At 39.9% G+C, this 10514-nt stretch overlaps 1 protein-coding gene and 1 non-coding gene across 2 annotated transcripts; both read left to right on the plus strand.

Annotated features, from left to right (window-relative positions):
- Positions 1-266: 266 nt before the first annotated feature.
- On the plus strand, positions 267-7462 carry LSM8 (LSM8 homolog, U6 small nuclear RNA associated). The gene is made up of 4 exons (XM_004602067.2): positions 267-407; positions 1476-1516; positions 3599-3726; positions 6661-7462. Exons 1-4 carry the CDS (start codon positions 377-379, stop codon positions 6749-6751), a joined length of 291 nt encoding a protein of 96 aa, XP_004602124.1. The 5' UTR covers positions 267-376; the 3' UTR covers positions 6752-7462.
- LOC129400935 (small nucleolar RNA SNORA5) lies at positions 5782-5915 on the plus strand. The gene has a single exon (XR_008627982.1). It is a non-coding gene; the product is annotated as a small nucleolar RNA SNORA5 (small nucleolar RNA).
- Positions 7463-10514: the final 3052 nt, after the last annotated feature.

A 10514-nucleotide genomic window follows, 5' to 3' on the forward strand; every position in this document is an offset into this window, starting at 1 on the left:
TTTTTCTCAGCATGCTGCCCCTAGTGGATTCGGCTCGTTCTGCCCACTGTCAGGGAACTTCATCTTTCTCCTGCCCGCTTGCTTTTGTCTCTCACGGATTCTGAGACAGGAACCCAGCGGGATGGGGGAGGGGGGTGCCTGGGGATTGGGGGGGGGGGGGGGAGGAGCTAGAACACACTACGCATGTGCACTACCGCGCCACCGCTTTGCCTCTCGGGTAAGTCCCCCAGCCGCTTCCTTTTCCTAGAGCGGTGACTCTCGCGAGAGTTCCTGCCGGCCGGAAGCCGCTGACGAGGTCTGGCGGGCCTTTTCAGCTTCTCCTGTCGCCGCTGCCGCTGCTTCTGCCGCGTGTCCCGGGACTGGCGGTCGGCGAACTATGACTTCTGCCCTAGAGAACTACATCAACCGTATCCTCTGGTTGCCCGCGGGCCTTCCGTCGGCAACGCGGCGGCCTCTGCGCGCCGAGCCCTAGAGCCGAGGGGCTGAGCTCGCAGGCGCACGGGGCGCACGGCCGCTGTGGGACGCGGGTTGCGCGCGCGGGGCCGCCGCTGGGGAGGGTCCGGGGCCCGGCCCTGGCGGTGCCTCCCTCCCCGCCTCTCTACTCCCCCCCTGCAGTGTTGCGATTAGCCCGGGTTTCCTCTGCCGCTGGAGATGAGCTCCTGGTAGACGTCTCGGGGGCCCTAGGCGTGGGAGCCCCACGTTTGAGAACGAGACGGTCAGGTTTGTGTGAAACCATGTGCTTGTCCTACCCAAGGGCTTTTGCTCCTTGGTCCAGGAGAGCGGGAAACTTCCCAACTTCCTAACGAGATGGGCCACCGTTGACTTCGTGAAAGGCGCATCCTTTTTGTTAACTACGGTGAACACGGCAGACAGGCTTGGGAGGTCGTGGGAAGTCCGAAGTAACCCGTGCAAATGTTAGCGTTTAATTTTTTTTTTTTTTTTTTTGCGTTTTGGGTCACACCTGGCTATGCACGGGTTACTCCTGGCAATGCTCAAGGGACCATATGGGATGCTGGGAATCGAACCCGGGTCGGCCGCGTGCAAGGCAAACGCCCTACCCGCCGTGCTATTTCTCCAACCCCAAGTTAGCGTTTAATTTTTAATTTTCTTTTTTTAAGGGTTTTGGGCCACACCCGACAGTGCACGCTTGCTGTGCCTCTGGAGCACAGAAACGGTGCCTGGATTAAAAGTCTTAAGACTAATTTCAGATGAAGAAATAAGACTTAGGAAAGGGAGCAATGTTGTTGTTCAAAGCCTTTTTTTTTTCTCCTTTTTTAGGGTGGCTTTCTTTAGGAAATGTTATTACCGCAAAGAATGACATATTTAAAACCTTTATTTAGTGCATGTCGCGACCGTCGAAAAGCTTTTTCTTAGTTCTGCCTCCTTTTTCTAGTTGTTCAGACCATTTCCCTACCAGATCGGTAAGTTTTGAGAGTCCAGCTCCTAAGAACTGCTTTCCTTGACTTGCCAAACAGGAACGGTTGCCGTGATCACGTCTGACGGGAGGATGATTGTGGTAAGTGCTTGGCACTTTTCACAGGCCTGTTCGAAAATTTTTGCCTAAAGCCTATGAATTCCTGTGCTAAGGCACCACAAAAAAAAAAAATCTCTCTTGCAGTTTTCATATAACTCCCTTCTTGATCTCTTTGTTAAGCTGTAGTCAGTACATATGTTCTGCGTTAATAAACACTGAGTAATAAACATGCAAGGCATCTAGGCTAGTAGGGTCTAAATTCAAGGAGTTCCTGTCCACACAAAAAAAAATACAGATGTTTGTGTTTTAAACTCCTTCCATTTTTAATTTTGTCTTTTGGGGCTACACTGAAAGGTGTGCAGGGTTTACTCCTGTCTACTCTCAGGGATTACTACTGGAGGTGTTCAAGGGGACCATATGGCAGGACACATGCCAGGGATTGAACAAGGGTTGGCTGGCATGCAAGAAAGTGCCTTAACCACTACACTACCTGCCCCCTACCCCATTTTAAAATTTTTTCCCCATTTCCGTGTTGAGACATTCATGATATTAAACATTTAAGTTTTCAATTTTGTTTTTGCTTCTTAGGAACTTTTGTGCCCATTGTGAAATATGGACATTTGGAAATATTTTAGTATCTTAATGCTTCAAGAAGCCTATTGGGAACAACACATATTTGCAGATAGTTATTTTGCCAAAACCTAGATTTATTTTATTTTTATTTTTGTTCGTGAAAATTACTTCTGATTTTATACATTTTGATTTTCAGAACTTAGAGATTTTTAGTGAGTTAAAGCCAGTACAAAGGTGGTGTGTATTTCTTCAGGAACCTGGATGGTATCTGAGGTTGTAGTATAGTGACTTCCTTTATTTGAAAAAGGAGTCATAAGAACTTTCTATTGGGGCTGGAGCAATAGCACAGCGGATAGGGCATTTGCCTCGACCTGGCCGACCCGGGTTCAATTCCCAGCGTCCCATATGGTCCCCAGAGCACTGCCAGGCGTAATTCCTGAGTGCAGAGCCAGGAGTGACCCCTGTGCATTGCCGGGTGTGATGCAAAAAGCAAAAACAAAACAAACTTTCTATGATTATTTCCTTCAAATTCTGAGTAGGGTTGGGGAAAGGAAGTTAAACTGAGTGAAAGAGCATTGCGTTTGTGAGGTCCTGGACTTGGCACTGCAGAAACACTCTTGTCACACAACAAATTTTTTTTTCTAATGATTAGACCTGCTTTACTTTGTGATTGGGAAGATTAAGTAAATACACGTGATATAGAACACTGGCAAATAATAAATGCTCATTTAAGTGTTAGTTTAATATTTGTGTTTGTATATATTTGTGGGGACTTGTTTGAATATCTGAGAAATGGTAATTATATTTGTTTTTTCATAGAATGGCAAAGTTGTCTATAGACTTGAGTCTAAAGTTGTTGTCTTTGGGTGGAGAGGGGTTGCCCACCCAGCAGTGGTCAGCAGTTTCACCTGGCACTGTATTTAAGAATTACTCCTGGTGGTGTTCTGGGGGTTCAAACTGGGTGTGCCACCTTCAAGGCAATTGCCCTACCACTGTAGTATCACTTGCGTCTCTACAGCTAGTCTTAAAGTAGGAGTAAGTATATCTCAAAGATAGGAACTAGTTGAAATAATCTGCAGTATGCTTAGCATAAAACCAAGTGCTAGAGTGCAGTGATAGGTACATTGCTACAGGTAACATGTATTTCCTTTACAGCTTGGTTTAGTTGATATCCTTAGATATCCTTGTCAGAACTACATGTGTAGAGTTTTATGTTACTTGCTCAGAAATAAGTCCCTCTATTTGGTAATTGTCCTTGTAATTCAACACAATACACCCATTAAAGGTGTGTTGGAGATTTTTTTTTTTTACTGCCTCATAAAAAATAGGTAAGTTTTTTCTCTTAATTACTTTGGGTACTTTAGGCCAGTAAGATAATTCAAAGGGTTGGAATGTGTCCTTTGCATGTGAGCAGCAAGTATTCTATTTCATATTACTCTGTCCTATTCAAGTAAGTACTTTTCAGAGTATTCCAGCAAATTACATGATGTGGTTGAATTTACACACTGAAGTATACTAAAATAGTCTTTTTCTCTTAATTTTTCTTTCCAGGGAACATTGAAAGGTTTTGACCAGACCATTAATTTAATTTTGGATGAAAGTCATGAACGAGTGTTCAGCTCTTCACAAGGAGTGGAACAAGTGGTACTAGGGTTGTACATCGTAAGAGGTGACAATGTGTAAGTAATCTGTCTTACTAAGGCGAGTTAAATATGTACCATGTGCTACTGTCCTGCTATTTGGAAAGAAGGTTTTACTGAAAATATCTTAATGTCCTCTTCAGTTATATAAGAATTAGTGTATTCATTCAATAAATTTTTTTCTAAATTTATTTAAAATAACAATGGATACTTTTATACATATCTTTGCTGATATTTAACCACATTTCTGATATTTAAGTGGCCTGCTAGGCTTTAAAAACAGGTTTAAACTTCATTGGAGAACTTTCTTAAAATGTTCTTCTAAAAGCCCACTAATTTTAGAGAAATAAAAATAAATGCAGGCTGGACCAATAGCACAGCGGGTAAGGCATTTGCTTTGCCTACGACCCACCCGAGTTCGATTCCCAGCATCCCATATGGTCTCCTGAGCACCGTCAAGAGAAATTCCTGAGTGCAGAGCCAGGAGTAATCCCTGTTCGTGTGTGTGACCCCAAAAGAAAAATAAATAAATGCAGTGCAGCACTCAGTTTGAGATCTCCTGTGAGCAGTTCCAAATTACTCAGCAGTCTTTATAAGCAAGTACTAACCTATTATTTTTCTTTTGAAAAAGAAAGGAGTAGGGCTTATTAAATTTTATCCATTTAAAACCCATCTGCTCCTGAGAAAGTTTTATGCAGCCCTGGGTATATAGGCATATAAAATATGTATATTAATCGAGCTATATTAATAGTAAATCACAAATGTATTTTGTATCATTGCCCAGTTTGGAGTCATGAACCACTATTTATGAAGCTAGGGTTTAGTATAATTGTCATAATACATAAGCTGTCCCTGATTATACTGTAGTTTTGGATAAATTGAGACATAGTGGTATAGCAACTTGAGATTTTAGTAGCAACTCTAAAGCCTACAGATAGTATAATACTATCTGTTTTTTGCATTATATTTAAGATATTCTATATATAAAATACATTTCTGCATTATATATCTGCATAGTAGTTAGCTAGCAATGTAAATGTTGAGTACTTGAAAAGTGACTGATAACTATTGCATTTGTAATTTTAAGTCACATACAGTGAATAGCTGCTGTATTATAGCATATAGTATACTAGAAAATGGATGGTAAGGTAGCAAAAAACATTTTAATAAAATGTTTGTGGTGGACAGGGTATAGAAAAGAAAGCAGTGCTTTAAGAAGTGCACTTATCACCTTTATGTGTCCAAATTATTTGACTTTTTGTCAAGATTATACTGATAAGTATTAGAGATGAATTGTATGTGAAGTTAATAGGTGGTAGTTAAAAACAACGTTTTTGCAGATGCAGCCCAGGAATCTAAATCAACTGTATCACTGTCATCCCATTGTTTGTCCATTTATTCCAGTGGGTGCCTACTAGGTGCTTACTAGGACTCTTATTTTGTCCCAGCCCTGAGATTTTAGCAGCCTCTCCTTATTGATTTTTCACGATTGGAAGCTGTTTTCAGGGTCAGGGAAATGAAACCTGTTATTGTTATTTGGCATATTGAATATGCCACGGAGAGCTTAACCAGGCTCTTCTGTGTGGGCGGGATACTCTCAGCAGCTTGCCGGACTCAGCGCACGTGTGCGTGCGGGTGTGTCTGCACTTAGAAATTACCCCTGGCGGTGCTCAGGGTACCATTTGGGATGACGAGAATCGAACCTGGGTCTGGCCTCGTGCAAGGCAAATGCCCAGCCCGCTGTACTATCGCTCCAGTCCCCCTCTTTAACTTTCTTAAAGCTTTAAAACAGTTAAAAATTCCATTAGATCCACTAAGGCTAACTGGTAGACTTGAAGGTGAGTTTTGTAGTTAATGTTATTGGTAATATTTGCTCCATTTGAGATCAGTAAACTGCAAATTGGCCTTTTCTCAACAGAATCAACTTTTAAATCTTCTGTGAGAATTTTAAGTGACACTATATTTTAAGGTTGACTTGAGATCTTTGTTTTATGTTTAGAAAACAGTACATACTTAGTACATACTGCCAGTTTGTTGCTTTGCATTTATTCGAGAGCTAGATGCTTTATGTAGCTTAAGGCGGGCAAGGTGTGCTGCAGCTGTGTCAAATTCAGTGCCTGCCCAACCCATGGCAGGCACTGGCCCAAAAGGCTGCCACAGCAACATGTGACTCATGGGCCCTGATCCCCTTCTCTGGGCCTCAGGGATAAATTTGGTTACAGACATTAAAATCAGGCAGATTTCTATATTTATTTGTAGCACGTGCTCTCATTAAACACAAAGTTGAGCCCAACAGATAGCCAATTTCTTAAGTAATGTTTTATGTGTTTTCCTTTCATTTGGTTGTAACAGTTACTGTAGCTGGAGTCTGGGCCCCTTGATTATTTAACATGGTGCTAGTAAAAGTAACTGAAAACTATAAATGTTGAATTGAAAAACTTAATGACTTTTACTCTGTCCGGTTCATGAAAAAGTATTTTCTGGATGGATAGCTGTTCTACTACTGCGGGGTGAGAGATCCAAACCGGTTTGGAGTTTTTGGTTTTCTTAACCCACATATGTACCATCATACGTGTCTTTTTCTTTTTTTTTTTTTTTTAAACCTTATCCAATCACTATACTCTTGTGCAATGATGATGTTTTTAAATGTCAAATAATTTCATTCTCAAATAATGTTACCACTCTCTTGGTTTGCGAGCCTGGATATGATCAGAGCTTACTCTGCTTTATTGCTCAGGGATCAGCCCTAGCAGGGCTTGGGGGACATTGTGGGGTGCCGGGATTGGACTCAGGTTGGCATGCACCTTACTATACTGTCTCTGGCCACAGCTTCCCTTTATTTTAGGAATATTTTTAAATATCAAAGTGCCCTTCACTATCATGAAAATGTTTTTCACTTTTATTATTTTTTACTGTGTTCTTCATCAGCTTTATTCAGGATTGATGTTTTAACTTTGTTTTCTCACATTACAGGGCCGTGATTGGAGAAATTGATGAAGAAACAGATTCTGCCCTTGATTTGGGGAATATTCGAGCAGAACCTCTGAACTCTGTAGCACACTGAGGGAAAATCACATGGGACATTGTAAATTTTTGTACAGAAACTGAGTATTCTAAGAATGATGTGCAGATTTTTATGAGTATCATTGTAATATGCTATGTAAATTAAAATATTTCTATGTTTTGAGAGAAGCATATTTGCCTAGTCATAGGTTTGATAGTTTGGTTTTATTTTTATATTGAATAGTGTGAAAAATATTTTGGAAAGGGTCAGGAATAATATCTCATATTTCAATATTTATGAAAATCTTGTAAACTTAGCCTGTTAGATCAAGCATACAAATACCAGCAGTAGTCCAAGATACATTCATTTCTTTCCCTCATAGTACATTCACTAGAAGGTAAGTCTTCTGCAGTTACAAAAACCTGCATTTTTTAACTGAATCCCAGGATATTCCAATAAGACCAGAAAATCATGTAATTGGAGGTCCTGGATAGGAAATAAGGTTAGAGGAGGTTCAAAGCTGGACAAGTTCAGAAACAGTGATCTAAAACATCCCTACTTAGGACACCACCCTAGGGCTGTTTATCAGTTTTGAAATGGGTAAGAATATATTTGGGCAATGGAGAAAATGTTAAGCTATTCATCATCTGGAAGAATTGACTATACTTTTAAAATCCCATTTTAACTTTTTAATTTTAGGAATTGCAGGATTTTTTAGAATTGCCAGTTTTTGTTATTTATATGTGAATAAATAAACTTGTTTATATTGAGTGTGCTTGCTGTTATTGTCGACATCCACAGCTCAAAGTTTCCATAAACCTCACTGAAAAGAAGTAAACATGGGTTTTTCATTGGTTTATTATTTGAATCAGTTAAGAAGCTAATATTCCTTGCCTTCATACAGGCTTTCTAAAGTTTGTGTACAGCTTATAGAAATAATGTCTTTTAAGTTTAAAATGTTGTTTAGGTACGGGTTATTCCACTAAAATCACTCCAGTGGCAGCCTGTGTATTTTTGTGATAAACTAAAAATGGGGCCAGAGAAGATGGTACAGGGGTCAGTGTGTTTGATGTGGACAACCTCCGTTTAGCCCTGGATTCTGCATATGGTCCTGACCACAGAGCCAGGAGTAAGCTCAGCACCACCAGGTGTGGCTCAAAAGCAATATAAAAAATATCTACATAATTGTAATTGAAGTAAAACGTATGCAGTTTTCTTTTATGAGTTGTAGGGTCTAATAAGTGTAAAGCATGTGCTGTAATGCTTACGATGCTTTCCTCGATTTTGATGAAAGTGTCAAGGGGTTGTTGGGAGGGCCTTTTTTGTAAGCTTAGGAATAAAACTTAGAGGCCATATGGTCTCACATCCACTCATCTCATGTAGAACCAATAAATGATGCATTCTAGACATGGTAGTTTGATTTACATATGTTTTTATGAGGAAAAACAAGATTTGGAGAAAACCGAATTTTCCTTTGTCTTCAGGCTACATCAACCAGATGAACTTGGTTGATACTTCAACCAAGTTGACTGATACTTAGATCAAGTTGGTTAATACATTTCATTCATGGAAAGCTTAGGGAAAGTTAGTATTGACTCCTTAAATATTTGGTTTTCATTATATCAAATTTTATCAATTTAGTAGTGAAATGAAAATAGATAAAGCAGGTGGATGATTTTAGTTAGAAATGTTATCAAATATTTCTTTTACACAATAGCATTTTATGTTGACACATGTTGCAGAAATACAGAAAGGGAGCCAGTGAGTACAACAGATGGGTTAAATCTTGGCATCCCCGCTGGTCCTCTGAGCCTCTGGGTGATCCCTGAGTGCAGAGCCAGGACTAAACCTGGTTATAGCCAAAAGCCAAAAAATTAAATTATCAGTTTTGTCATGAATGATTGCCAGTAGGTGAAGTGGAGAGTTATTTTCCTAGCATACGTGATAACATTATCAATCACAATAGCCCGTTAATCACTGATTTCTCCGGTGGGCTCAGTAACACCTCATTTCGTCCTTTCCCTGAGATCTTAGAAGTCTATCTCAACTTGGCCCTCCTAAATATGTTGTACTGGGTGCTCTCCAGGGTCAGGGGAATGAGATCCAGCTTCTTACTGGATTTTGCATATGAATACACCATGGGAAGCTTGCAAGGCTGTACTCTCAGAAGATTCTCCCAGAGGGAGAAGTAGGCTAAAGATACCGCTTCTGAGAGCTTGCTTTTAAGTCTCTCTGGATGTTGGTCGTTGATGGGATTACACACACCTGGGTTTCTCTGCCGGTACCTTCATGCATGAGGCCTGTCCGAACGTGTAGAGAGGAGCTTGGAGCATGGCTGTAGCTAGGTTGCGGTGGTCTTCGGCTGCCGGTAGCTCTGCTCGGGGTGGGGAGGGAAGCTGGAGCCCATCCCCTCCGAGGGGCCCCGGGGAAGAAAGCCAGGCCTGTGGGCAAGAGACTGCCCATTATAAACCAGTAAAATAAATAATCTTCCCAGTTTGTAACAATGTCTATTCCAAAATTTATGCCTTACAAAGATAACTCCTGTTATCAGAAAAATAATATAAGAGGTTTATAGGGGAAGTGAATGAAAAAAATACCATGTGGTATATGCCCTAGTTTAGGTCATGTAACAATGAAAGTCACAAAAAGTATTTTGCTGTAGATTTAATAATTCACAATAAATTTGGCCTTTTATACTTGTTTTACTTTATATTTAGGTAGTGAAAGGGATCTCAAGTAGAAAAAGTTTCAATCCCAGGCATACGCTTCACTATTTTTTAATCACGGGTGATATAGGTAGATTTTTAATGCTAATTAATTAAAATTCAATTTCTTTTTTGCATTAGCACTGTTACCACCACGAGTGGTAACATGATTGATATTCACCATCAAATTTTTTATGTTCTTTAATGAAACTATGATTTTGTAATCAGTTTCTTATTTAAAAAGAGGCTCAGAACTCAATTTTAACCTGTAATTACCTCTGTGCTTTGTGAGTCAGAAGCTAAGTGTTGCTTAATAACCTAATCGAAGTATTTCTTGAGAGGATTTTCACCATTTTTTTTTATGGGCAATTAACTGCAAAAGGAACTTAATTGTTTTCTTTTTAATTGAAAAGAAACTAGCATTTGTCAGAAGTTCAACTGAAAGAAATAGACTTTATAAGGAAGTTTCCAAAACTGTGGTATAGGCCATTTTCATTGTAATTTGAGAACGTCATCACTTATGAGTCTAGGCAAGTTCTTAGAAACCAACCATGACTTTAAAATAATAGACCTGTAATGAAAGTAGGCCTAATAATGGCATTTTGTTTAGACTTGACCAGTATTGTTTTCTCATCAACATTATAATGAAATGATTGAACAAAACATTGGAGGGCCAGCCACACTTGGGGGGTTTTTAAATATTGAGAGCTTACTCTCTGATATTTAGGACACCCGAATGGTGCAAAGGAATTCTTGCAAAATTATTAGGGTGGTGGGATACCCCCTTGGCAATGAGTTTTGAGAAGTAACAAAACCAAGATACATCGAAAAGCAGTTACTTTGTCACAGTTCAAGGAACACTAAGGCTAGACCCCTTAGAGAAGTTACATGAACAGGAATCAGACATTCTGATAGGACATGAAAAACCACCCAAAGTTTGAAATCCTTTATTTTAACGTATCTGGAATCCTGCAGCTTACCTATAAAATGAGTTTTGTGAAAGCAGTGGAGAATACTTCATCCTGCAGGAATCATGTGTTAGTCCACAGTTCCCACACTCCTCACTGTTTTCAAAATATTCAGTAATAAAGGTACTCAGACTACGCCCTAGCAGGGAG

The sequence above is a fragment of the Sorex araneus genome, chromosome 1, assembly GCF_027595985.1.
Source record: "Sorex araneus isolate mSorAra2 chromosome 1, mSorAra2.pri, whole genome shotgun sequence".
NCBI classification, from domain to species: domain Eukaryota; kingdom Metazoa; phylum Chordata; class Mammalia; order Eulipotyphla; family Soricidae; genus Sorex; species Sorex araneus.

Bases quoted from the DNA above. Each gene is read 5' to 3' on its own strand.
- LSM8 (XM_004602067.2), top strand. From the start codon at position 377: ATGACTTCTGCCCTAGAGAACTACATCAACC. The intron at 408-1,475 runs GTATCCTCTGGT...CTTGCCAAACAG, and splicing joins CCTAGAGAACTACATCAACC to GAACGGTTGCCGTGATCACG. The intron at 1,517-3,598 runs GTAAGTGCTTGG...TTTTCTTTCCAG, and splicing joins CTGACGGGAGGATGATTGTG to GGAACATTGAAAGGTTTTGA.